The following is a 27,862-nucleotide window of genomic DNA, read 5'->3' as shown; positions in this document are numbered from 1 at the left end:
CCACCTACACAGCTGGCATTTTGGGTAGACAAAAAGGACTGCGGAAAGAAACAAGAGTCTCAGCTGTTTCCCCATCTCTTTAAGCAAGGGAGGACGGAGCAAATCTCACACTTCAAAGCAAATAAATAAATGCAAATAAATGCTCGCTGGATCGCTTGAAAGGCCGCTTCAAACCCAGCCACACTGAGATTTGCTCCATGTATTTCAAGAGCACAAAAGCACAGAGAGAATGCGCCTCAGAGAAGGCTAGGGTTGGCTGACTGAATCTGCAAATCGCTTCCCAGGACAAGAACTCCAGAGCCAATTTAGGACAAGAAGAAAAGACTGCAATCAGAGTGCATAAAGACATTAAAAGCACACCCAGAGTAAAAATATCCAGTCGTCGGTGCTGCATGAATGCTTGGGGGAAACAAAGAGGACATTGGTTTGCATATTGAGACAGCTGAAGGCAGCCCTGTACAGGCCAGTTTTTAATGGTGGATGTTTTATTGTGTTTTTAAGATTTTGTCGGGAGCAACCCAGTCAAGCATATAAATAACAAAAATATTATGATGGTAATTTTGTGGCTATAGCATGAAATGTAGAAATGACTGCTGAAATTTAAACAGAAATACAGTGCGTCTCACCATGACGGGCTATCGACTGCCCAGGTAACTTCTGTCTTGCCTGCTCCGGGTGCTGACAAGGTGGGCAAATTCAAGCCCTGCCCCCTTCTTGGGGTTCCTGACCTTTAAACCAGACTTGGCGACCCTCAAACAGAGGAAACCTCAAAACAGTCAACTGCCCTTCCAAACTGAGGATTTGCATCTGAGTTGTACCACTTCAGGCTCTGTGTGCACAAGATACTATGCAGGGGGGGGGGGGATTCAAACCAGAAGTGTTGCAGTGTGAAAACTAGGCTAGAACCCTGTTATGTCTGCATTTCAGATGTGAGCTTCTGAAATGGGACAGTCAAGAAACATCATCTGGGCTTGTGAAATATAAACTCACTCTATTCAAACAAGCTTTTTAGTGCATGCCAGTCAGGCACTCTAGATAGCATAGCAGGGGCAGATCACCCAGGTGACTAAACCAGGGCAGTCAGGAGAGGCACCAAGATTTCTCCTCTGCTGGATTCCTGCATCGCAGAGGGTTGGGCTGGATGACCTTTGGTGTCCCCTCCAACTCTCCAATTCTACGATTCTGTGAACCCTAAGGCCCGCAAGTCCTTTGTCCTTCAGCCACCAAGCCAAGGATTCCACTTCTGGCAGATTCAAGGCGGGCACAGCTGTTTCAGGATCTGGATGATGTTCTTGGGAACGTCGGGAATGCCCGTGTCAGAGTCCTGCAGGAACCGAGGCCCCAGCTGCTGGGCGTGGAGGCAGAGATCGTGAGCAAACACCGGCTCAACCTGGGGGCAGGGGGTGAGAAATGGAAGGTCACAACTAGGCAGGAAGTGGGCTGTCTGGCCACAAACAGGAAGTGGGTCACTTGTATCGTGGGTGACACTTCCGAATCTGCATTTTCTGCCCCCCCAGGCTTGGTCGCATTTTGCAAGGGGGAGGAGAGGAGCTGGCGGGCAGACCAGCAGCAGCTCCTGGCAGCATTTCCCTGTGTCCAGATTCCCACTTTTTGAGATATGGCAACCGTAGCTTATCATTTATTGTTGAATTGAACTAAACAGTTTTAATTGGATTTTGGAAGGCAGCTATGCTCACCACTATACCACTATGAATAAATGTGCAATTAATTGTTACTGATCTGAAGTGTGGTGTAGTGGTTAAGAGCGGTAGTCTCGTAATCCTGGGGAACCAGGTTCGCGTCTCCGCTCCTCCACCTGCAGCTGCTGGGTGACCTTGGGCCAGTCACACTTCCTTGAAGTCTCTCAGCCCCACTCACCTCACAGAGTGTTTGTTGTGGGGGAGGAAGGGAAAGGAGAATGTTAGCCGCTTTGAGACTCCTTAAAGGGAGTGAAAGGCGGGATATCAAATCCAAACTCTTCTTCTTCTTCTTCTTATTTAGTTGGTCATGCAAAATGCTATTCTGAATAATGCTTTTTATCGCGTAAGGGGCTGCCGCCAACTGCGAGGGAGGAGGAAGAGGCAGTGGTGAGGTTGCTATGGGGCAAACACACCAGCAGGAGCGCTGGATTGGCTCCCTCAGAGTATTTGCACCACGCTGGCCTCACTGCCCCTCCTGGTGAGCAGAGCAGACACTGTGAATGGGAGGTCAGGCAAACGCCACTGCCCCGCCACTACCTCGAGATATTTAGCCCCTGCCCTTCCACCAATGCATCTCCTCTCCCCAGTCCCCAAACCAATGCTATCTTGGGTACAGGAAATGAGACAGGCCACTGCCCTCATCCTGACATTCATTCTCTAGTTTCACGACCAGGACGTTTTTGACTGAGCGATATCAGGTTTAAAACACTGCGATATATCACCAGCTGAAGATCGTGAAATGCAGTGGTACCTCGGGTAAAGAACTTAATTGTTCTGGAGGTCTTTTCTTAACCTGAAACTGTTCTTAACCTGAGGTACCAGTTTAGCTAATGGGGCCTCCCGCTGCCGCTGCACCGCCAGAGCCCGATTTCTGTTCTCGTCCTGAAGCCAAGTTCTTAACCCGAGGTACTATGTCTGGGTAAGCGGAGTCTGTAACCTGAAGCGTCTGTAACCTGAAGCATCTGTGACCCGAGGTGCCACTGTACCAATCATCACGGTGTCTGAAACAAGGATGGAGCCAGGTAGAGGCACCAGCCGGCTTCACGGTTTTACCTGCATTGTCATTTTGGCATACCCTCCCAACTCATGACTCATGATATAAAGGTGAAAAGGTAAAGGGACCCCTGACCATTAGGTCCAGTTGTGGCCGACTCTGGGGTTGTGGCGCTCATCTCGCTTTACTGGCCGAGGGAGCCGGCGTACAGCTTCCGGGTCATGTGGCCAGCATAGCTAAGCCACTTCTGGCAAACCAGAACAGCGCATGGAAGCACCGTTTACCTTCCCGCTGGAGCGGTACCTATTTATCTACTTGCACTTTGACATGCTTTCGAACTGCTGGGTTGGCAGGACCAAGCAACGGGAGCTCACCCCATCGCGGGGATTCGAACTGCCGACCTTCCGATCGGCAAGTCCTAGGCTCTGTGGTTTAACCCACAGCGCCACCCGCGTCCCTGATTCGTGATATACTGCCACATTATGAAATCGGTATCACATTATGGACTTCAAACTGGTTTTGGACAATATATCCCCCTGCCCGAACACACACATCATGATTTGCAATATATGGCCAGGTCAAAAATTATGAAACCAGTATCACGATATGGGCGATGCATCGATATATCACCCATCCCTATTTGGCACCCACCACTCCCTTGGTCCGAATCCTAAGTTCGCCACTCTGCGGCTGCTGGCCAATACCTACCTGCGCCATGATGAGCTTGTGGGGTTTCTGATCAGGAGCAGTAGGATATTCCTCTCCAAAGCAGAAGTAGATCTGATACTGAGGCGGAGCATGTCCGTGGATCAGGAAGCCCCGTAATTCTGAATGACACACAAAAGATCGCGGTTAGGAACCGAGGCTCTCTCTTTATTTTAAAAAAAGAAAATCGTTTTTATTTGATTTTACAGATATAAATTTATAACAACGCCAAATACATATCCATACAGAGATTTCTCTGAATCTCGAGACTTCCCCACCATCCCCTCCATCATAGCTGTCAACGTTTCCCTTTTTTAAAAGGGAAATTCCTTTATTCCGAATAGGATTCCTCGCAAGAAAAGGGAAAAGTTGACAGCTATGCCACCCATGGGTCCTAATGTCCACATTTTCAACTGCATATTATATCATAATCTGTATTTTAAAACTATCCATATTGTCCATAGTACTTGTTACATTACAAGTGAGGTTAAAATCCTGCTAATGTTTTCATGTGCTTACAGCTGTCGTTGTCGCATACATCAAAAGTATTTTCTTTTCCTTTGGGATGTCAGTACCTACAATTACTAATAAGAAGCCTTCTGTTTTTTTAAGAAAAGTTATTTTAAATATTTTTTTCAGTTCATTATATACAGTATATCATTTCCCCAAAAAGCCTTTAGTACTTTACATGACCTCTTCTTTTTCCTTACATTTCCAGCAGGTATTTCTACTTGTTCTATACATTTTTCCTAGCTTACTAGGAGTCAAATACCACTGGCACATCATTTTCATATACAGTGATACCTTGGGTTACATATGCTTCAGGTTAAATACGCTTCAGGTTACAGACTCCGCTAACCTAGAAATATAACCTTGGGTTAAGAACTTTGCTTCAGGATGAGAACAGAAATCGTGCTCCAACGGCACGGCAGCAGCGGGAGGCCCCATTAGCTAAAGTGGTATTCAGGTTAAGAACAGTTTCAGGTTAAGAATGGACCTCCGGAATGAATTAAGTACGTAACCAGAGGTACCACTGTAATTCTTTTTTAGCGTACAACATGCCGTTTCAGATTCGATTTCTATACCCTTTCCCAATCTGCCATCTGAACGTTATGCCCCAAATAGTTTGCCCAGTGTACCAATACAGATTTAACCTGTTCATCTTTTGCATGCCAGGACCTAAGGCTCTCTGAACCAGCCAAGTCTTCCTAGGGTTGGGGAAAAGTTCATGATGTTTGGGTTATTCAGAGAAGCTGACTACAGCTGGCGTTAACTGGTTCTGTTATCTCTTCTGTCAAGGTCATGCTAACTCTAAGAGACCAGAAGGATCCAGGGTTTCACTTTCTCTTTCGATCTCTTCCTTCTGGTGTGCTGTTCTGTATACGTTTTTGTTATGTAGTGAAGTTTCACCCTGGGCCAGCAGGGGAATACTATATATAGTTTTCACTCAGGTCTGTAGATAGTTTTCACTCAGGTCCACGTCAGTTATTTTAGGCGGGAACTCTGGGCTGTTGTTGCTACAATGTTGACAGCCGGCTGCCTATAAAAGCAGGCCGGCTGAGCTGTTTGCAGTCAGTTCTATTCCAGCTTACGAAATAAAGAGCTATTTGGAGAAATCGCTGTGTCGTCGGCTATGTCAACCCACAACTTAACACTGGCGACGAAGGTGGGATCGATGGACATCAGAGCACAGCCAGATGCGGCCAGCCTCTGAACTGAGCTGAATCACTGAGCTGAATCACAGAGCAAAATCACTGCGCGAAATCACTGGACAGAACCAATTCAGAGCTGACTGTTCTGGCTAGAGCACTGTGTTCCATCCATCGCCCTTCACGCCGGCATCGGAATCATGGCTTCACTTGTGCCTCTACCGCCGTTTGCGCCAGCCTCTGAATCATGGGACTCCTACCTCGCTCGGTTCGACTGCTACCTCCAAGCCAACGAGCTGACAGCAGTATCAAAGTATCGTAAGCGGGGCCTATTCCTCAGCCTCTGTGGGCCTGAGGTGTTTGAGACGGCCCGAGCATTGGTTGCGCCTGAAGCAGTCCAGGCAACACCATGGGACACGATCCAAGAGAAGCTCCGCAACCACTACGCACCAAAGCCGTCCAAGATTGCTGCCCGCCATGCGTTCTACCACCGGAACCAGGCAGAGGGGGAGTCAATCAACAACTACACCACCGCCCTGCGACAGGCTGCAATGCACTGTGAGTTCCGAGACTTAGACGATGCCCTGATGGATTGAATCGTCTGCGGGGTCCGGGACATCCATCTGCAACGGCGTCTCCTCGCCAAGCCAGACCTCATGCTGCAGAAAGCCATTGAGGAGGCTGTGGCCTCAGAAGCTGCTGAACGCTCCGCCCAGGAGATCTGCAAGTCCAGCAGCCCACGTCTTGCTAGGGAGCCAGTTCCGGTTATCATGAAGAGGCCAGCAGTGATGAGGCATCCTCCAGTGAAGGCGATGACGTGCACCAGACAAAGCGGGAGCGCAGGAAGTTCCAACAGAAGTCCAAGGGCCAACCGGAATGTGCCGGCTGCGGAGGCAACCATTCCTGTGCCAAGTGTCGATTCAGAGACGGCATCTGTAGGAAGTGTTCCAGAAGGGGCCACATCGCTAAGGTCTGCCGATCGGCTCCATCTGACACCCCCCCTTCATCGACTTGCAAGTCCAAGTCTTCACTCCAGTCTGCCAAGGAAGGTTGTTTCGCTCTCACCAACTGCCGCTGCCCGTCTGGAATCACGATTGGCCAAACCGACTCGCCTACGCGACGCAAGCTGAACGTCACGGTGCTCATTAAAGGAGCTCCATGTGACATGGAGATCGACACCGGGTCTGCCCTGTCCATCGTGTCATGGAGCACCATCAAAAGACTGGTACCCAGAGTGTCCAAAAGGCAACTCGACTCTCACCGCGTACACCTGAGAGACTACCAGGGAAACGACATTCCCGTGGTAGGCGTTGGCCGGTTCTGGATCGCCTTCAAGGATTTTTCGGGCCTGCTCCGGTTGGTGGTGGTCGAAGGTCAGCGGCCAAGCCTCCTAGGGCTAGACTGGTTTGATGCCCTCAGCCTGGAAGTCACCGGCATCAACTGCATCTCTAACGCAGAGACTGAGGGTCTGGTCAAAGACTTTGCCGAGGTTTTTGATGGCACCTTGGGGCAATATACAGGTACGCCCATCTCCTTTAGCCTTGATCCACAAGCTGCCCCCATCAAGCTAAAGCCACGCCGGGTTCCCTTTGCTCTCAAGGCTAAGGTGGGCGAACAACTGGACAAACTGATCGCCCAAGGAGTTTTGGAGCCGGTTGACCACGCCAAGTGGGAAACCCCCATCGTCACGCCTGTCAAGCCAGATGGGTCGGTGAGAATCTGTGCTGACTACAAGTGCACGATCAACAAGGCACTTCAGCAGCATGCTTATCCGGTTCCTGTTGTCCAACACCTGCTGCATTCCCTGGGTGAGGGTAAGGTCTTCGCTAAGCTGGACCTTGCCCAAGCCTATCAACAACTGCCAGTCGATGATGCCACTGCTGAAGCCCAGACGATTGTCACCCACCGGGGGGCATTCCGTTGCCGCCGGTTGCAGTTCGGGGTGAGTGTGGCTCCTGGCATCTTCCAAAGCCTTATGGAGCGTCTCCTGCAAGGGCTTCCGGGCGTGGTACCATATTTTGATGACGTCTTGGTGTCTGCAGACTCACACCAGCAGCTGTTCGAGCGCCTCCGTGCCGTGCTGACCAGGTTCCAAGAGGCCGGGCTCAAGGTAAAGAGGGAGAAGTGCCAGATCGCTGTTCCACAGGTAGAGTTCCTGGGCTATCTTATCGATGCCTCCGGCCTTCACCCGACCACATCCAAGATCCACGCTATCCAGCAGGCCCCCACCCCAAAGAACAAGACGGAGTTGCAGGCGTTCCTGGGGCTGCTGAACTTTTATAACATGTTCCTGCCCCACAAAGCCACAGTGGCTGAGCCTCTTCACCGACTCCTTAGCACTAAGACGCCTTGGGCCTGGGGTCATCGGGAGACGGCGGCCTTCAACGCGGTCAAGGCTCTCCTTTCATCAGACAGTGTGCTGGTACAGTACAGTGAATCCAGGCCGCTGGTCCTTGCCTGCGACGCCTCAACTTTTGGCATCGGTGCTGTCCTTAGTCCTTAGTTTTCCAGACGGAAGAGAAGCACCGCTCGCCTACTTTTCCAGGACGCTATCTCCGACGGAACGGAATTACAGCCAGCTCGACAAGGAGGCACTGGCACTTGTGGCTGGAGTGAAGAGGTTCCATGAATACCTCTATGGCAGGACTTTTGACCTCATCACTGACCACAAGCCACTCCTGGGCCTCCTCGCCGGTGATCGTCCAACTCCACCGGTCCTCTCGCCACGCATGCTGCGATGGACTGTTTTCCTGGCTGCCTACCACTACCGGCTCATCCATCGCCCGGGGAAATCGATGGGCCATGCCGACGCCCTCAGCCGTTGCCCTCTTCCAGCATTTGTGGAAGACCCGGCTCCAGCTTCTTTGCTCCTTCTGATTGAGGATCTTCCGGCAGCGCCTGTATCGGCTGCCACTGTGGCCTCCGCGTCTGCCCAGGATCGCACCATCAGCCGGGTGCTCAACTGGGTGTGGAGGGGGTGGCCACAAGGGCCTTTTGCATCAGAGTTCCAGCCTTTCGCAACCAGACAACATGAACTCTCAGCTCATTGCGGCTGTCTGCTGTGGGGAGACCGCGTCGTGATTCCCCAGGGACTCTGTCAGCGCGTCCTGAAGGCTTTGCACGTTGGCCACCCGGGAATTGTCAAAATGAAGGCGTTGGCTCGGTGTTACGTTTGGTGGCCTAATATGGACGATGCCATCACTGCCTGGGTGTCCGCCTGTCAAGCGTGCCAAGAGTCGAGGCCTGCACCACCGGCAGCTAAGGGACACACCTGGGAGACGCCAAAGACACCCTGGTCGAGGGTGCACATCGATCTGGCTGGCCCCTTTCACGGCCGGACCTTTATGGTAGTAGTGGACGCCTATTCCAAATGGCTGGAGGTCACCCTGATGCCCTCCACCACTACCGAAGCTGTCATCCGGGTGCTGCGAGGCCTGTTTGCAATGCATGGGTGTCCTGATGTCCTTGTCTCTGACAACGGACCGCAGTTCACGTCAGGCACGTTTGAGCGGTATCTTTTGGGACTGGGCATCCGCCATGCCCTAACGGCACCCTTTCATCCATCCAGCAACGGGCAAGCGGAAAGAATGCTGCGCTCGGCAAAAGAGGCACTGGTGCGCCTGGACAGGGGAGACTGGCATGAGCGGGTCGCCGAATACTTGTTTGTGCAACACATCACCCCTCATGCGGCCACAGGGCGGAGTCCTGCTGAACTGCTTATGGGCCGCCGCCTCAGGTCACCGCTCAACCGGCTACACCCGGACTTTGCCGTGGCTGAACCCCCAGGCTGTGCCAACGCGCCACGGTCATTTGTCCCAGGAAACCAGGTCTTTGCCCAGAACTATGTGGGGGACATTCCTTGGGTGCCAGCCACAGTAGTGGGAGTCACTGGACCTCGCTCGTACCAGGTGGCACTCGAAGATGGACGCTTGTGGCGACGGCACATAGACCAGCTTAGGCGCAGGGTTGGGGACTTGGACACTACCGTGGTGCCCCCAACTGCGCTTGCGGCTCCAGAAGAGACACGTACAGATGGCGAGGCCCCACCTACACCTCCCTCGCAAACTGCCAGCGTGGAGCCGAACCAAGCCGCTTCAGAGGGTCTGCCAGACTTACCACAGACTCAGACCACTCCACTTGCGGAGGCTCCACCCACAGCAGCGGATCCAGGGGAGTTGGTTCCAACGCCACCTAGGGTCGCACCACAGCCTCAGCAAGAACTGTGTGGCCCTCCAGACTTGGCTACCAGTCCCCGGCGGTCTGGCAGAGTTCCCAAGCGCCCAACTTATTTAAAGGACTATGTTGTTGGACATGTATCACTGTTGGTCTAAGTATGGGAAATGTAACCGATATGCTTTTGTGCCTAATTGAACCATTATGCGTAGTACTGTATATAAGGAAACCATTACGATTGTAACTAACGCCTTATCTCGGTGGGGAGGGGTGTTATGTAGTGAAGTTTCACCCTGGGCCAGCAGGGGGATACTGTATATAGTTTTCACTCAGGTCTGTAGATAGTTTTCACTCAGGTCCACGTCAGTTATTTTAGGCGGGAACTCTGGGCTGTTGTTGCTACAATGTTGACAGCCGGCTGCCTATAAAAGCAGGCCGGCTGAGCTGTTTGCAGTCAGTTCTATTCCAGCTTACGAAATAAAGAGCTATTTGGAGAAATCGCTGTGTCGTCGGCTATGTCAACCCATAACTTAACAGTTTTAGTCTTATTATAAGTTATTGTAAATTTAAGTTAAGTCTGCTGCAACTGGATTTCTTATGGACAGGGCCAATCCCGAAGGCACTGGAATTGTGACCATTATGTTCATTTGCTACTGAAGATAAATAAAGTTTTTTACCTTCCTGCCGGAGTGGTACCTATTCATCTACTTGCACTTTGACGTGCTTTCGAACTGCTAGGTTGGCAGGAGCAGGGACCGAGCAACGGGAACTCACCCCATCACAGGGATTCGAACTGCCGACCTTCTGATCAGCAAGTCCTAGGATCTGTAGTTTAACCCACAGCGTCACCCGCGTCCCTCCATCACAGAAGGAGAAAGGAAAAAATAAATTTAATAAACGATAATAATACTCACGCTGCAGGAACTGTTGGGTGTCGAGGAGCTTGTAGGTTTTCTCCCTCTCCAGTTTGTTGGGCTGGTTTTCATGGGGGGCCAGCGGCCCTTTCCAATACACCCTGCCCTGGCACTGCCGTTTCATGAAGACCCCTTCGGGGGCCACCCAGAGCAGGATTCCCCGGTGCAGGTGGGGAAGCAGCCTCTGCAGGGCCCCGGTTGCTCTACCGCCCTGGCTGCTCCCGGCCAAGGTGTCCAGAGACGGGAACAGCACCTGCTCCAGGCCGCTCGAACCATAAAGGCACATATTGTCCGCCGGCACCGGGCGATAGGTGATCCGGCAGCCCTCCGCCGTTTTGGTGGTGACCTCCTTTACCAACGTGTCGCAGTAGTAGAGGCGGACGCGGAGCCAGCAGTCTGGGGGGCAAAAGGAGGCAGAGGTGAGGATCTGGACGCAGTTAAAAGTCTCCATGCTCTGGGAACTTCCAGACTGGACTACTGCAATGCGCTCTACATGGGGCAGCCCTTGAAGACAGCTTCAGCTGGCCCAAAATGCAGCAGCCAGATTGCTGGCTAGAGATCCATCTAGCTCTCACATAAACCCAGTTTTAAAAAGAGCCAATTAACTCCAAAGGAAAAACCCTCTCTAAAATATATAGACTCCTCCTTGACTAGGAAGTCAAGGAGGAGGAGGAGGAGGTAAAATTAGTACAGTCATACCTCGGGTTGCGTTTTTTGTTTTTTTATATAAGAAATATTTATTAAAGTTTTACAAAAACATAAATACAAAAATACATAAAAATACATTAAAAAAGAAAAAAATAGAATACAACATACAAAAGACAAAAAGAAAATAAGAAAAAATTAAAAAACAAATCCATTTTTTATAACTTTAAACTCATTTGCTTATTTCCTTGACCTCCTCACACCTCCCCTTTTTGTATCCCATTTATATAATCAAATCAGCAAATCCTTACCCTCTTTTATTCATCTTAACTCTGTCTCTTAACATATTATAACTCTATATTTCCATCTATTATCAATTCGTTTTTGCGTATTCTTATTAACTTTGTTGCTAATGCCACTTATTTTCAATCCAACATCATTTTAACATTCATTAATTTTACAGTGTTTCTGCAGGTAGTCTTTAAATTTCTTCCAGTCTTCTTCCACCAACTCTTCTCCCAGGTCTCGGATTCTGCCAGTCATTTCCGCCAATTCCATGTAGTCCATCACCTTCATCTGCCACTCTTCCCGGGTGGGTAGATCTTGTGTCTTCCAATACTTTGCAATAAGTATTCTTGCTGCTGTTGTTGCATACATAAAGAAAGCTCTATCCTTCGTTCCCCGTGTGGGACAACTGCATAGTCCAGCAATGCCAGAGGGCTGGACATATAATAATAATAATAATAATAATAATAATAATAATAATAATAATTTATTGCATTTTTTCCTATTTTTAAAAGACATCTGAAGGCAGCCCTGTTTAGGGAAGTTTTTAATATGTAATGCTGTACAGTGGTACCTCGGGTTAAGAACTTAATTCGTTCTGGAGGTCCGTTCTTAAACTGAAACTTTTCTTAACCTGAGGTACCACTTAACTAATGGGGCCTCCTGTTGCCGTGTGATTTCTGTTCTGATCCTGAAGCAAAGTTCTTAACCCAAGGTACTATTTCTGGGTTAGCGGAGTCTGTAACCTGAAGCCTCTGTAACCCGAGGTACCACTGTATTTAATGATGTACAGTATTGTTTTTAACACTCAACTGTGAGCCGCCAAGAGTGGCTGGGGAAACTCAGCCAGATGGGTGGGGTATAAAAAAAATTGTTGTTGTTATGTCAGCAAATGAGGGCGACTGCTCAAGGAAAAGGTTGCTTGGAGAAGCCCCAAAAAACCAATGCAGAGAAAGTTTGGAACTGGCTGAAACTGTTGCTCTTTGGGAAACTGGTGGCTGCTCTTAGAAGCCAGGTTTCTTCCAAAAGACTGTGTTTGCAAATAAAGCAAAACCGACCAAGGTAACCTTAAAAGTGCAATCCTAACCCGCTTACAAGGCGCTGAATTCTGTAGGAGCTGCGTCAGAGTATCACATGGTTTGAGCTGAACCGGGAGTTTCCACAAAGCCAAGCCCTGCAATTCTGCTCCTGAACTTAGTGCAGCTTGGGGATAAGGGAGTCAGGGCAACCTCTGTTTCACCCACAATCCCCGCATTGCAAAGTGACATTAAACAATGACTGAACGCAGACCGGAATCAAGAAAGACCATGCACCAACTGATGTAAACAAGATTAATCACAAAAGGGGTCAGGAAACAGCTGGTGAGCGAGGTTCAATTCTGCACCGGCTGCGTGTGCCTGCTCCCAGCAAACACAGCAGAATTTAACCCCCACCTGACAGCAGACAAGCAGAGGGTTAAATCTTGCCCAGTTTGCAAAGAGCAGGGAACCTGAGAGTCATCTAAGGAGCGTCTCCACCCCCATCGTTCTGCCCAGACGCTGAGGTCCAGCGCTGAGGGCCTTCTGGTGGTTCCCTCATTGCGAGAAGTAAAGCTACAGGGAACCAGGCAGAGGGCCTTATTGGTGGTGGCGCCCGCCCTGTGGAACACCCTCCCACCAGATGTCAAAGCGATAAACAACTACCTGACATTCAGAAGACATCTGAAGGCAGCCCTGTTCAGGGAAGTTTTTAATCTGTGACATTTTAGTGTATTTTTGGTCTCTGTGGAAGCCGCCCAGAGTGGCTGGGGAAACCCAGCCAGATGGGCGGGGTACAAATAATATATTATTATTATTATTATTATTATTATTATTATTATTATTATTATGTCCAGCCCTCTGGCATTGCTGGACTATGCAGTTGTCCCACACGGGGAACGAACTCGCGACCTTGGCATGATTAGCACCATGCTCCAACCAACCGAGTTATCCAATTAAAATGTCACTGTGTCTTTTTTATCATATGTGGTGGACCCGCCCCAAGGTGAAAGACTTCTGGGAGAAGATTTATAATGAAGTTTAGAAAATGTTGAAATATACATTTATTAGGAAACCAGAGGCCTTTCTTCCTGGAATAACAGGTTTGGAATTGCCCAAGAAAGATGTTAAGACTGTTTTTGTATGCTACAACTGCAGCTAAGAATTGGAAAACACAAGAAGTCCCAACAGTGGAGGAATGGCAGATGAAGATGATGGACTTTTCGGAGCTAGCCGACCTGACTGGAAGAGCCTGTGATCAGAAGGAGGAAGAGTACCAGGAGGAATGGAGGAAATTCAAAGACTATTTAGTTAAATATGTTAAGATAACTTAATGGGGAAAAAATGCAAAACCAGATAGGCTTAGGATTTAAATATGTATTGTTAGAGAATAACATGTTTAAAGTTAAAATGAAAAGAAAGAAAGATGTGATTAAGTTAATTTTATGAGAAAAATGGTTTTGGAAAACTGTTACAATGATATATACTGAAATTCAGCCGGGGGATTTGAGGAAGTCACTTAACAATGTTACTAAGATTGGATTAAGTACAATTAAGATGTATGTTTGTTTAAAATTTTTGGAAAACTAATTAAAAAAAATGGGGGGGGGGAATGTCACTGTGTCTTATTTCTGCATTGCAGAGGGTTGGACTAGAAGACCTTTTGGGTCCCTTCCAACGCTACAATTCTATGATGCAATGGAGGCAGAGAAGGAGGATAATAGAAATCGCAGAATGGCAGTGTTGGAAAGGCCCTTAAATTCATGTCCTAAAAGAGAGGAAGCTGAAAAGGGGAATTGCAGAACGGAAAGGAAGGGCTCCTGCCAATTAATCACAACTTCCTTAGATGTGGGAGAGAAACCCGTTTCAGTGCAAAGCCTGCTTTTAATTTCATCTTCCTCTAGGCTTGGCATAAGACTGAATTTATTATTTCGGTCACAGACCAGTTCCAGCCCACATACAAAGAAGTCATGAAACACGATAGGGACCCATTTGAATTTGCAATTAGGTATAACAAGGACACTACAGATATAGCAACAGTTAAAAAAATATATAAATTAAAACTTAGCTTGGCATAAGATGTATTTTTATTTTTATTATTACCGGCCCTTTAACCTAAGTTCTCCCCTTCTCCCTGCTTTGTGTAGACAGGTGACTGGGAGCGGCCACCGAGACCACATAACACGGTCTTGAAAGACCTACATTGGCTCCCAGTATGTTTCCGAGCACAAATCAAAGTGTTGGTGCTGACATTTAAAGCCCTAAACGGCCTCGGTCCAGTATACCTGAAGGAGCGTCTCCACCCCCATCATTCTGCCCGGACACTCAGGTCCAGCGTCGAGGGCCTTCTGGTGGTTCCCTCACTGCAAGAAGCCAAGTTACAGGGAACCAGGCAGAGGGCTTTCTCGGTAGTGGCCCCCGCCCTGTGGAACGCCCTCCCACCAGATGTCAAAGAGATAAATAACTACCACACTTTTAAAAGACATCTGAAGGCAGCCCTGTTTAGGGAAGCTTTGAATGTTTAATAGATTATTGTATTTTACTATTCTGTTGGAAGCTGCCCAGAGTGGCTGGGGAAACCCAGTCAGATGGGTGGGGCATAAATAAATTGTTGTTGTTGTTATTTCTGGCCTGCAGAGGGGAAAATTTGGGTTCATCAATTCTAGCCCAGTTACAGATTTTGGCATTCCTGCGCAGAGCACCATGGCCAACCTTTGCTCTTTTTCATTTTCTTCTTGCTTTCTGCACTGAATTGAGCTCTGGGTGGGCACAATGCAATGGGATTTTCTGCCTCTTGAAAAGCGTGGCGGGGGGAAACAAAAGATTTTAAAAGCCTCCAGCAGCCCCTGGCCATAGAGGTTTCATTTCCCTGTACTGGCTAACAGCCACGGACACAGCCCTTCTCTGCTTCCAGAATCAAATACAGCCTCCCGCTGTGGCGCAATGGGTCAGTGGGTCTGGCTGTTAACCATAAGATTGGGGGCTTGAGGGACAGCTGTGAGCAGGGTTAGACTAGATGGCCCTCGGAATCCCTTCCAACTCCCTAATTCTCTGGTTCCATGAACACAAGAGCAGGAGGCGGCTTTCCCTTCCCAGAAGAGAAATCTGGTTGGCCTCTGTGGGAAACAGGAACCTCAGAACTACTACTACTACTACTAATAATAATAATAATTTATACCCCGCCCTCCCCGGCTCAGGGCAGCTAACACCAATAAAATCACAGTAAAAACATAATAGGGGGGAAAGACAGGGGGGAAACCCAATTTAAAATACAGGTTAAAATGCAATTTAAAATGCAGCCTCATTTTAAAAGTAGCTGATAAATCAAGACCATAAGGGGAGGGAAACATAAGGGTCAGACTGAGTCCAAACCAAAGGCCAGGCGGAACAGCTCTGTCTTGCAGGCCCTGCGGAAAGATGTCAAGTCCCGCAGGGCCCTAGTCTCTTGGGATAGAGCGTTCCACCACATCGGGGCCAGGGCTGAAAAGGCCCTGGCCCTAGTTGAGACCAATCTAACCTCCTTGAGGCTCGGGACCTCCAAAGTGTTATTTGTGGACCTTAAGGTCCTCCGCGGGGCAGACCAGGAGAGGCCTTTGTTGTCCTTTATTGTCTTCTCCCACTCCTTTTAAAGGCATCTGAGCTAGCGCTCATTGTTTTTAAAATTATTTATGGCATTTCTATCCCAGTGTTTTTCTCCAAGGAGCTCAAGGGTCTCCTCCGCCTCCTCACGTCACCCCCCAAGACACAACAACCTTGTGAGGTAGGCTAGGCACAAAGAGGCAGTGACTGGCCCCAGGTTACCCCCAGCAAGAGCTTTGTGGCTGAGCGGGGATTCGAACCCTGGTCTCTCCCAGGTCCCAGTCCCGATGCTCTAACCGCTATTCACTGTCTTCAAACAGAGACCCTTTCTTCCTCTCCTTACCCGAGTTGATGTTTTGATTGTCAGCGTACTGGGGATTGGGACTGGCAGCGGTGGGGCTCGGATGGCAGTGGAAGTGTGCCAGGTTACAGCTGTAGAAAAAACCTTTCACCTGGTACCCTGGAAAAGGAAGTGCAACACAGGAGAGCTTTAAAATTGGTTCGTTTGTCCCTGCGAGGTGTGAAACAGCAGCTTGGACAAAGCCATCTCTTTCCCCAGGTACATATTCTCCAGAGGCTTCACGCTGCAACTCTTAAGAGCCCCAGACAACACATATCGCAGATCTCCTTAAGGAAGGGACGTAGGTCATGGAAAGAGCGTTTGCTTTGCATGCAGAAGGTCACAGGTTCGATTCCTGACATCCCCAGGTAGGGCTGTGAAAGGCTGCCTGTGTGAAGCTCTGGAGAGCAGCTGCCAAACAGTGTGGACGACAACGTGTTATTGCAGGGGGTTGGAATAGATGACTTTAGGGGTCCCTTCCAACCATACAATTCTATGAGTCTATTTATTTCAGAAAATCTGAAATAAATAAAATCTATTTATTTATTTCAGAACTTAAAAATGGAAAGCGTAATGCTGGTGGTCAACAAAAGAGGTTTAAAGACTGTCTCAAGGCAAATCTAAAAAAAAAAAAGTAGTATAAACACAGACAACTGGGAAACACTGGCCTGTGAGCGCTCCAGTTGGAGAACAGCCTTTACCAAAGGTGTCATGGACTTTGAAGACACTTGAACTCAGGACTCAAGGGAGAAATGTGCTAAGAGGAAGGCACGCTTGGCAAATCCAAACCATGATCAACTCCCGCCTGGGAACCAATGTCCCCACTGTGGAAGGACGTGTGGATCCAGAATTGGCCTCCACAGTCACTTATGGACTCACTGTTAAAACCGTGTTTGTGGAAGACAATCTTACTCGGCTACGAGGGATCGCCAAAGAAGAAGATACCACTAGGTTGTAAAACACACATTCTCTCTCTCTCTCTCTCTCTCTCTCTCTCTCTCTCTCACCTCAAAGCAGCTTACAAAAAGAAAGAAACAGTGAAACTCCAGTTTAGAACTATTTAAAACATCCAAGAAGGATAACAATAGGCTAACAACCTGACGTATCTTCTTTATATCTGGGTAAAGGTAAAGGTAAAGGTAAAGCCCATTAGGTCCAGTCGTGGCCGACTCTGGGGTTGCAGCGCTCATCTCACTTTACTGGCCGAGGGAGCCGGCGTACAGCTTCCGGGTCATGTGGCCAGCATGACTAAGCTGCTTCTGGCGAACCAGAGCAGCGCATGGAAACGCCGTTTACCTTCCCGCCGTTTACCTATTTATCTACTTGCACTTTGACGTGCTTTCGAACTGCTAGGTTGGCAGGAGCAGGGACCGAGCAACGGGAGCTCACCCCGTCGCGGGGATTTGAACCACCGACCTTCTGATCGGCAAATCCCAGGCTCTGTGGTTTAACCCACAGCACCACCTGCGTCCCTATATCTGGATAGGTTTGCCTAAAGAGAAATGTTCTCATCAGACACCAAGAGCAGTTAAGTGGAAGGTGGCTGCCTGGTGTCAAGAGGCAGGGAATTCCCAAAGGCAGATGCTTCTATTCTGCAAGATGGATGTCTTACAACTGCAAGATGATTATTACACGACCCCTTGATGGACCAATGCTCTGACTCAGAGAAGGCAACTTCCTGTGTCCATGTGGGCGACTGGAAGGATATGGCCAACAGGGCATTGGGGATGGGCATTGGCACTTTAATCATCATTATCACAATCTTATTATTTATACACCAGACTTTTCGTCTTGCAGAACCTTTCAGAGGCACAGAAAACAGGCTCCCTTCCAGAGGCTGCCTAGGATGTTGGGTCAGGTCCCTAGCGATTTCTCCCAGGTAGCAGATGAAATAGATGCAATAGTCAAGGGGAAGCAGTGACGCAGAGCAGCAGGGCCAACTCAAAACGGAGCCAAAGGCCCCTGGTCTTCTTCCTTACCCTGGTGCTCTCCGTGGCTTGGGTGCTGGGGGGCCTGAGGTGTCCCTGGGGGGCTCTGTAGAGACACCAGGGGATCATCCTTGCTGGTCTGGCCTGACTCTGAAGGTGTTCTGACCTGGGAAGAAAGAAAACACGGCAGGTGTAATTCTGAACGAGGCACCTTCACCCAGGGCTAAGGGCAGGAAATGGACTTGGAGTGTGGCTGCATTTGGGCTTATAGTGCCCCCTAACTTTGTAATAAGTAAACAAATAATAATAAATATTTTTTTATTTATAGCCCGCCCTTCCAGGTTCAGGAAACCAGGCTCAGGGCAGCTAACAACAAATTTAAAACACCTAATTGATGCTACAAAAAACCAACATAAAATATGGTATAAAGTGTAAATAACAATAAAATCAAAAATCAATTTAGGGGGGAAATCCATCCAATAAACATTAGAAATTCACCAGGACTAGCTGGCTAAATTAGTCCTATCTGGGCCAGTGAGGGGAGAATTAGCTGTGGGATCCCAAAGTGGGTAATCTTCATAAAAAGGGAAGGGGGAAGGAAGGAAGGGGAATAAAAGATCAGGCTAAGTTGCAATTGAAAGCCAGGCGGAATAGCTCTGTCTTACAGGCCCTGAGGAAGGAAGTTAAATCCTGCAGGGCCCTGGTCTCATGGGACAGAGCATTCCACCAGGGCGGAGCCATCACTGAGAAGGCCCTGGCCCTGGTGGAGGATAATAATAATGATGATGATGATGATGATGATGATGTAAGACATAAGGAGAGCCTGCAGGATCAGGCCAATGGCCCATCTTGTCAAGCATCCTGTTCTCACAGCAGCCAACCAGATGCCCCAATATCAAACTCCCAAGCAGGATCCAAGCCCGCTCTCCCTTCTTGTGGTTTCCAGCAACTGGTATTCAGAAACATTATTCCCTCCAACTGTGTCCCTGAAGCAAGAAACCTGGTTTTGGTTTCCTTGTTTTCAGACAGACGCACAGATTTGCCATAGCAGGAATAGTTCTAGGAGCATGCATTTCCTCCTGGGTGCGAGAAAAGGGAAAACGCCTCTTTTAAGCGTGATGAACCAGGAGCACCCTTTGAGTCGATTAAATGTTTCCAATTAATCACTCTGACTGATTAATAGTTCAGGCATTGCAGCCAGAAGACAGAGCGGCCTCAAGGCACGAAGCCAGATCAAACTGCTCAGAAGAAGGAAAAGGAGGGAATTTCAAAGCGTTGACAGATTTATCACATCCTGACCTTCAAACCGTAAAGATAGGCTCAGTGCATCTCAGCAGAAAACTTTTCCATCGCGACATCTGTCGCTTCAAAAGCCTCCCATCTGAGCAATGCAAGAGGCATGTGTGCAATTTGCAGCTGCGTGGCTGTTCTGACTGCTAGAAGCGAGTTTTCAAATACAGTATGTCTGCTTCAGGCAACACCAGGAAAGCTGGCTCAGGGACTCGGGTGTGCTTGCTGTTCTGGGTGTCACCGGGGTCTGGCACCACAAACAGAGAGCATGTGCCCACGATGCCAGTCACGTTGCAGGCAATGTCAGCTGCAAGCAGCCACTGACATGGCTGGCGACTTTGGAACTGCAGAAATTTGGTGGGTTGGATGGTGTGTGTGTGTAGCTTCAAAAGTCACGTACACAGCCCAGTTGCTTCGCCAGGCAGGTTCATGGGTCATTAAAGACAGTGGGCAGCTTCTTTGAAGTAGCTTTCTAATATGTTAATCTTAGGATGTTAATCTTAGGGCCCGGGAACAGCCATCCTTCTTATCAAATACAGTGGTGCCTCGCAAGACAAAAAGAATCCGTTCCGCGAGTCTCTTCGTCTAGCGGTTTTTTCGTCTTGCGAAGCAAGCCCATTGACGGCTTAGCGGATTAGCACTATTAGCGGCTTATCAGCTTAGCGGATAAGCAGATAAGCGGCTTAGAAAAAGGGGGGGGGAAAGGGGAAAACCCCGCAGGAACTCGCAAGACATTTTCGTCTTGCGAAGCAAGCCCATAGGAAATTCGTTTTGCGAAGCACCTCCAAAACGGAAAACCCTTTCGTCTAGCAGGTTTTCCGTCTTGTGAGGCATTCGTCTTGCGGGGCACCACTGTATATTGCTTGTTTATCACCTCCAGGGTTGCCAAATGCTCTTCTTTATAGTTCTGTTCTTTGTTTAACCCATGCCTAATTAGTTTTGGTAGTTTAACTTTCTCCCCACGTGGGTTTGTTGAAATGCTCAGAAGAAATCTGATTGGTTCTTTCAAACACTCTGTAAAAAGTTCTTTTGTGAATAAAACGACTTGGGCCAGGGGCTGTGGGGAGACAGCACAGAGAGACATGATTATACGCACCCTTCCCAGAGTCTTGCTGGTTCAAGCCTCTGTGTGTATTCTTATTAATCAGAGTTCAATCCTTCCTTTACTTTGTGAATGCCTCAGTGTGTGCTTGAACCAGCCCAGCTGATCAGAGGTTACGAGTGGCCCCAAGGCAGTCACCAGTTCTTAGGAAAGTTCACCATAGAGGAGAGGACTATAACACTTGCAGTGATGACATGATGTGTGCAATGTATTGCTAGAGCAGTCAAGTACAACATTTTCCTGTTGCCCAGAGTGGACACGCAGGGGAATGTGGCTCCGGACAGGAAGGATTTCCTGTCACACCTGCTCCGGAGCCTCCTCCCCTTGTGTGTGACCAGGCAGATGAGCAGGACCCTAGCAGACCCTGCAAAAGGGCCAGCCACGCAAACGTCTTCCTTTTTCAGACTTCTCTCTTGGACCTCCTCTTCTGGCTTAGCCAGCACATGGCTCATCTTTACAGAAGGATGTTATTATGAGAGGGAAATAAAGGGGAAACTTAACAGGAACAAGCCAGACTGGATAAGCCAGACTGGATTGCTTAATTAAAGGATTCTAACATATCATCAACTTGTTTCCAATTAAGTTGCAAAGGGAACGTGCTCTGCTGTTTTCTCTCTAGCACAAGTGAGGAGGGATCATATCGAAACAATACAGTCATACCTCGAGTTGCGTTAGGTCCACGTTGTGTCTTTTCAGCTTGCGAATGCGGCAAACCTGGAAGTGTATACTTCCGGGTTTCGCCGTGTGTGCATGTGCAGAAGCATTCTGCGTGCTTCGCGCATGCGCCAAAGTGATCTGTGCACTTTGTGCATGTGCAAAAGTTATCTGCGTGCGCATGTGCAAGTGATCTGCGCACTTTGTGCATGTGCAAAAGCAATCTGCGTGTTTTGCGCATGCGCGCTTGATTGCGCCGCGCACATGCGTGGAAGAAGCACTCCAGTTGCTGACTTTTCAGGGTGCAAACGGCACCCCAGAATGGATCGTGTCCGCAACTAGAGGTACCACTGCATATCCTCTCCTACCTTCCTTAACATTCTCACATGATGGCGATGCGCTGCCACCAGAGAGCTGTTTGACAGTGGAACAGTCTCCCTCGGGAGGCGGTGAACTCTCCTTCCTTGGAGGTTTCTAAGCAGAGGTTGGGTGGCCATCTGCCATGGATGCTTTAGCTGAGATTCCTGCATTGCAGGGGGTTGGACTAGATGGCCTTTGGGAGACCCCTTCCAACTCTACAAGTCTAGGATTCCAGGGTTGGAGGCAGCAATGCTTCTGAGTACCAGCTGCTGAAAACCACAGGAAGGGAGAGGGCTCTGGTGCTTGCATCCTGCTTGTGAGCTTTCCATAGACGTCTGGTTGGCCCAGTGAGAACAGAATGCTGGCCTAGACAGGTCCTGGCCTGAACCAGCAGGCTCTTCTTATATTATTTCTGCTTCATAAACCCATTCTACCCCTTTCTTCTTCTTCTTCTTTTAAAAAACCCCCACAGCACATTGCAGATATAATTATTATAATTCCTACTGCCAACGCCCAAACCCTGACATGAATAATATTTTAGTATTTGCAGCCTGGGTTTTGATAGATAGCATTAATTTTGATTTTACAGTGCTACCTCGGGTTAAATACTTAATTCGTTCCAGAGGTCTGTACTTAACCTGAAACTGTTCTTAACCTGAAGTGCCACTTTAGCTAATGGGGCCTCCAGCTGCTGCCACACCGCCGGAGCACGATTTCTGTTCTCATGCTGAAGCAAAGTTCTTAACCTGAAGCACTATTTCTTGGTGAGCGGAGTCTGTAACCTGAAGCGTATGTAACCTGAAGCATATATAACCCGAGGTACCACTGTATTCATGTTTCACATTCTGATTCTATGGTTTTCACTTTGCAAACAGCTTAGAGGTGTTGTTTCTATGCATTAAGACGTCTATATATTGGTTATACGAATGAAGGAAAACACTGGGATGGATTTCCAATAGAGCAGCAAGACAGGTAAGGAGACACAGAATACCGTATTTTTTGCTCTATGAGACTCACCTTTTCCCTCCTAAGAAGTAAGGGGAAATGTGTGTGCGTCTTATGAAGCGAATGCAGGCTGCGCAGCTATCCCAGAAGCCAGAACAGCAAGAGGGATTGCTGCTTTCACTGCGCAGGGATCCCTCTTGCTGTTCTGGGTTCTGAGATTCAGAATATTTTATTCCTTGTTTTCCTCCTCCAAAAACTAGGTGCGTCTTGTGGTCTGGTGCGTCTTATAGAGCAAAAAATACGGTACTTTAGATGCGCTGCGCTGCTTGCCAAGAGGCTTTCCCAACCTGGTGCCCTCCAGCTGATTTGGACCACAACTCTCATCAGCCCCGGCCAAAACAGCTGGACGGTGTCAGGTTCAGGGAAGCCTAGCCTGCAATGTTAATAGTAACCGAAAACAAACCCCAAAAATTATATTTAAGAAAGAAAAGGGGAAACATTTGCAAAACACAGCAACCCATTTCTGCTGCAAAACTTGATCCGTCTGGGTTGGCAACAACAGTGGCATTCAGCTCGAAAGCTAAGGCGGTTGGATTCTTGAGTGGTGTTAAATTAGCTGGGTTTATTTTATTTTTATATGCATGACAGTGTCCAAGCCCCAGGACTATGCCAGCAACACCCTTACCTTGCTTGGTTTTCCATTTTCTCTGGCCTCTTGGTCTGCCGATGTTGGGGGCTGCCTTGCCTGCAAAAGGGGCTCTTCGCTATTTTCCTTATCTGAAAGGCAGAGAAAGAGAGAGAGAGAGAGAGAGAGAGAGAGAGAAATCTGCTTAATCCCAGATGACATTTATTTGAGTCCCAGCTGCCCCTTATGCACTACTCATGTTAGCACAGCCACCTATATCTGTTCCTTGATCAGTTGGCAATTCTGACCAGTTGCTTTAATTCAGTTTCACTTTCCTTTCTCCCCATTAATAGCTGTGCTGCTCAGATAACCCCGCTGCGCTCAGGCAAAAAATGTTGACGTAGCTCTGAAAGAGAGCTCAGTGCCTGATCTACTAGATATTTCTGGAATTATTACAGCACAGATTGTGGAAATCGTGCCATACCTGCGCAAATCGCCAAGAGGCCTCTATTCCTCTCTGCTGTGTCACTACTTAAGATTGTAAGGTCCTCAGGGCAGGGACCTAGTCTCTCTCCTTTTTTTGTGCCGCCTACACAGATGTCACCGATCTATCTGTATGAATAGATATAGACAGATCCAGCAAAGACTGATCAATGGGGACCCAATATCAATATTCAGCTGAGGCTACAGAGGGACAGAACCTTTCTTAAGGAAACTCTCTTGGAAATCCCAGTTGCAGGAAACTCCAGGAGGGGATTAATAATAATAATAATAATAATAATAATAATAATAATAATAATTTATTATTTATACCCCGCCCATCTGGCTGGGCTTCCCCAGCCACTCTGGACAGCTTCCAACAAAATATTAAAATATAATAGTCGTCAAACATTAAAAGCTTCCCTAAACAGGGCTGCCTTCAGATGTCTTCTAAAAGTCTGGTAGTTGTTGTTCTATTTGACATCTGGTGGGAGGGAGTTCCACAGGGCGGGTGCCACCACTGAGAAGGCCCTCTGCCTGGTTCCCTGTAATTTGGCTTCTCACAATGAGGAAACCGCCAGAAGGCCCTCAACGCTGGACCTCAGTGTCTGGGCAGAACGATGGGGGTGGAGACGCTCCTTCAGATATACTGAATCGAGGCCATTTAGGGAGAGCGCTCTTGAGCACGGATCCTGCTTGTAGGTTTCCCACTGGGAGAACAGGATGCTGGATGGGCCTGATCCAGCAGAGGGTCTGTCTCCAGGACAATTTCCCCCCAATGGCTGATCGCCAAGGCACACTTCTTTCTTGAATTACAACTGGAGGCGCAAAGCATTCACTTTTGCAGTGTAAACAGAGTAACCATCTCCCCTTTGAGGAATGTGCTCTGTCCCATTTCTTCATGAGCCGCTGTAGCCCCAGGTCCAAAAACGTTGTTGACCCCTGATCTAGCCTAACAGTGTTATCTTGGCTGGCAGCAGAAGCGGCTCTCTGGAGAGCAAAGTCCACGCCAGCACCTGCTACCTTTTAAAATGCGTTTGCAAAGGACGGAGCCCGGAAGGTTTTGCGAGCAAATCAACCAGGGCCTCAATTAAGAGACACTGGCACAGCAGGTTTAGGAGGGCAAGGGTCTCCGCTCCCTACTTTGCCCTCCAGATGGTTTGGCAGGAGCGGAGGAGTGTGGCAGTCCAAGGTGGAATTGCCTCACAAGCCTGAATCCTCTGCACATCGCTTCTCCCCAAAAGTCCTGGCTCAGATGCACCAGGAGAATATCAGGAGAGGTTTAGCATGTGGTCATGTTGCCTTGCACAGAAAATCGCCTTTTGACCAGGTGGAGGAATCTTGCAGAGATCAGCCTCTGGGCAGCTGGGGGGGGTGAGATAGCCTGGGTGCCCCCATGGGCACAGCCAGGATTTATGTTAGTGGGGGCCAGACACCAAACTGTCATCATCCTCTGTCCGGCTCTGGTCTGGTCCAGCAGATTCAGAACAAAATGTCTCAACAACAGTTGATTTACATTACTTCCTTTTGACTCCAAGAGCTCAGAAAGACCTGTCAAAACCTTCCTACAATTTCTACTTGCAGTTAAGTAATTGTATTTATTTACTTGATTTCGGGGGCAGCTGTCCCCCTTGCCTATGCCTATGGGTGCCCCCAAATTTGGGGAGAACAGAGGGGACCAAAGTTAGGTTGCTTCTTTGGGCTTTAAGGAATGGGACCCAAGAACCAAATTCAGATGCTGGAAGAAAGGAACGGGAAATGCAAAGCGACTTGCGTGGAAAATAATGGCAAGATTTAGGAACAGGAATGAGGCGCCCCCCCCCCCGACCTTGCAGGAGCTGCTGCCTGAGCCCTCTCCTTGCCCCACAAGTTGAGATTCCTGCATTGCAGGGGGTTGGATGAAGGAGCGTCTCCACCCCCATCGTTCTCTCCTGACACTGAGGTCCAGCGCCAAGGGCCTTTTGGCAGTTCCCTCGCTGCGAGAAGCCATGTTACAGGGAACCAGGCAGAGGGCCTTCTCGGTGGTGGCCCCCGCCCTGTGGAACGCCCTCCCATCAGATGTCAAAGAGATAAACAACTACCTGACGTTCAGAAGACATCTGAAGGCAGCCCTGTTCAGGGAAGTTTTTAATGTGTGACATTTTAGTGTATTTTAAATCTTTGTTGGAAGCCGCCCAGAGTGGCTGGGGAAGCCCAGCCAGATGGGCGGGGTATAAATAATAAATTATTATTATAGGATGAAATGACCCTTCCATCTCTACAATTTTATGATTCTATCAGCTGATGAAAGCAGGAGAAACTAAAAGGAAGGGACTGTGGCTCCAGAGCAGAGCATGTGCGTCGCATGCAGAAGGTCGCAGTTTCACTCTTTGGCAGCATCACCAGGTAGGGCTGAGAGAGTCCCCTGCCTGAGCCACTGGAGATCCACTGTGGACCAGGGCAGTCTATCTTTTCATACCAAGTGGGGTGCAACAGTACTTTGACATGGAACCCACAGGCCATAATTGCCTTGTCACACAGGACGGGGGGGGGGGGGGACACAAAAAATGGAACACCCCCCCTCCCTGCAGCCCTCATTCTGCCTTCCCAAAGCCTGCTGATGAGCGAGGCGCTGGGCTTTGGGAAGGCAGCGCAAGAAGGTTAGGAAGGCGTCAAATGTTGCCCAGCAGGGCTGCGCACTGGACCACCCTGATGTAGACAACACTGAGCTTTCTGGACCAGTGGTTTGATTCCATGCAAAGCTGCTCTCTATACGAACCTGGAGTGTTTGCGAAGAGAGAGAGAGATCAGGAGAGGCTTAAAATCAGGGGTGGCCAGGGAAAGTGACTTGCCTTCGTGAAATGCAATGGGGACACTTCCCTAGCCCTCTGCATAGCTGTCAACTTTTCCCTTTTCTTGCGAGGAATCCTATTCGGAATAAGGGAATTTCCCTTTAAAAAAGGGAAACGTTGACAGCTATGGCCCTCTGGCTGGTAGGATTTGGTCCAGGGCTGGTGATAAGGGTTAAGGGGATTGAGGAGGGGGTCTGTTTTTCACAGCAAGAGATGACCACCTCTCCACCAACTCCTGGGGCTTCAGGCCGCCAGACACACCTGTTTCTTGGGACGCATCCGAGAGGATCTGGTACACCTTGTAGGGCTCTGAGATGTCCAGATGGCTCATCTCGGGGACCTCCTTGAAGTCGGTGCTTTTGTTCAAGGCGCAGCGCAGGCGGGTCTTCCAGGCGGAGGGGTCGGCTCTGTCCAGCCCTTCGTGGTACTTGCCTTTGTAGACCGCCCAGGCCTGCAACGGAGAAGAGAGGGAAGACGGGTCACCATGAAACTAGCGAGGGCGCGGGGTTTCCAAGGGCGTTCAAGGGCGCTCCCCCGGAGCCGAGTCCCAAGAAACCCCCCAGCATCGCAGGGCGCAGAGCCAGCTTGCCAGGAGCGCGTCGGGGAGGTTGGAACAGGGCGGGATGCGCAAAGAACTCGGGGTGACGGCGAGGGCGCAAAGCGAGAGCTGCAAGAGGCAGGAGCCGGCCAGGGTCCCGCAAGAATTTGGGAATGGGGTAAAGTGATGCTTGGGAAGGCGCACCCGCGGGAGGCTGCCCTTCGAGGGCGCCCATACCTTGAAGAGCGCCGCGTCTTCCTGCTGCCGGTAGTCCTGCTTGGCCGCGTGTTTCCAGGGGATGCGAAACAGCGTCTTCTCGCCGTTCTCCCAGCGCAGCCCCGGGTAGCTGCCGCTGTCCACCTGCGCGACGAGCCACTCCTTCAGGCGCATCGGGGGCGGCCTCGGCTCCGCCATGTGCTGCTGCGCCCGGGCAGCCGCGCTCTCCCCACCATGCGCGCCTCCTGCGACGCCGCTCGTGCGCTCCAGCCGGCAAGAGCTGCCGCCGCACCGTCGGGGCTGCTCACCCCGATCCCCCCCTCGACCCTGCTCTCTGCTCCCCGATTCCTTTCCCCCAGGGCCGGTGGAGAGAGAGCCCCGCGCAGGAATCGCGGACGGATCTGCGCGGGCGGCTGCTGCGCCACGCTGAACTGCGCGGGCGACGGGAAAGCGAAACTGTGCCGCGTCGGTTTCACTTTCGCTCCGGCCCGGCTGCCAAAAGGGAGCGGTCCCTCCCTCGGGGAGGCGGAGAAGGACGGCAAAGCGGAGTGGGGGTTGGGGTGTCGTTGACCTAGAATTTGGGTGCGCCGAAAGCGGTGGCCTTCCCCATATTCCTTTTCTGTGCGGATCACCAAGAGGAAAAACATTTCCAGGACCCCATAAATGGGTTTGGATTCGTGGCAAGACACGCGGGGCGCTTCCAGAGGCCCCTATTGCACGAGTATCCGGCCTCATCCGGAAGGTTAGATGGTGCTGCGTCGTCGAGCAAACGTGGACCCTGCGCATTCTCCGTTCGCTTGTCCTTACAGCAAGCCTGATAAAGCTTCCGAATCAGTGCCGGTTTTACGAATAAGCTAAACAAGCTATAGCTTAGGGCCACACTCTCGTGGGGC

General features: G+C 49.5%; 1 protein-coding gene across 1 annotated transcript; it reads right to left on the bottom strand.

Moving 5' to 3' along the window:
• Positions 1-27,862, bottom strand: LOC310847003 (interferon regulatory factor 4-like). Its single transcript, XM_083744351.1, has 8 exons — positions 26,991-27,862; positions 26,477-26,666; positions 22,965-23,056; positions 17,980-18,094; positions 16,004-16,120; positions 10,136-10,531; positions 3,403-3,521; positions 1-1,390 (listed from the first exon to the last, which is right to left on the bottom strand). The coding sequence occupies exons 1-8, from the start codon at positions 27,753-27,755 to the stop codon at positions 1,253-1,255; spliced, it is 1,932 nt and encodes a 643-aa protein (XP_083600477.1). The 5' UTR covers positions 27,756-27,862; the 3' UTR covers positions 1-1,252.

This window comes from Podarcis gaigeae (assembly GCF_964106915.1).
Source record: "Podarcis gaigeae genome assembly, chromosome: 6".
NCBI classification, from domain to species: domain Eukaryota; kingdom Metazoa; phylum Chordata; class Lepidosauria; order Squamata; family Lacertidae; genus Podarcis; species Podarcis gaigeae.
The sequence above is the reverse complement of the archived record's forward strand: the minus strand, read 5'-3'. Positions and strand labels throughout refer to the sequence as shown.

Bases quoted from the DNA above. Each gene is read 5' to 3' on its own strand.
- LOC310847003 (XM_083744351.1), bottom strand. From the start codon at position 27,755: ATGCGCAGGGTCCACGTTTGCTCGACGACGCAGCACCATCTAACCTTC. The intron at 10,532-16,003 runs GTAAGGAGAGGA...TTTGCCCCCCAG, and splicing joins CAATCAAAACATCAACTCGG to ACTGCTGGCTCCGCGTCCGC. The intron at 1,391-3,402 runs GTAGGTATTGGC...CCCTGCCCCCAG, and splicing joins ACAAGCTCATCATGGCGCAG to GTTGAGCCGGTGTTTGCTCA.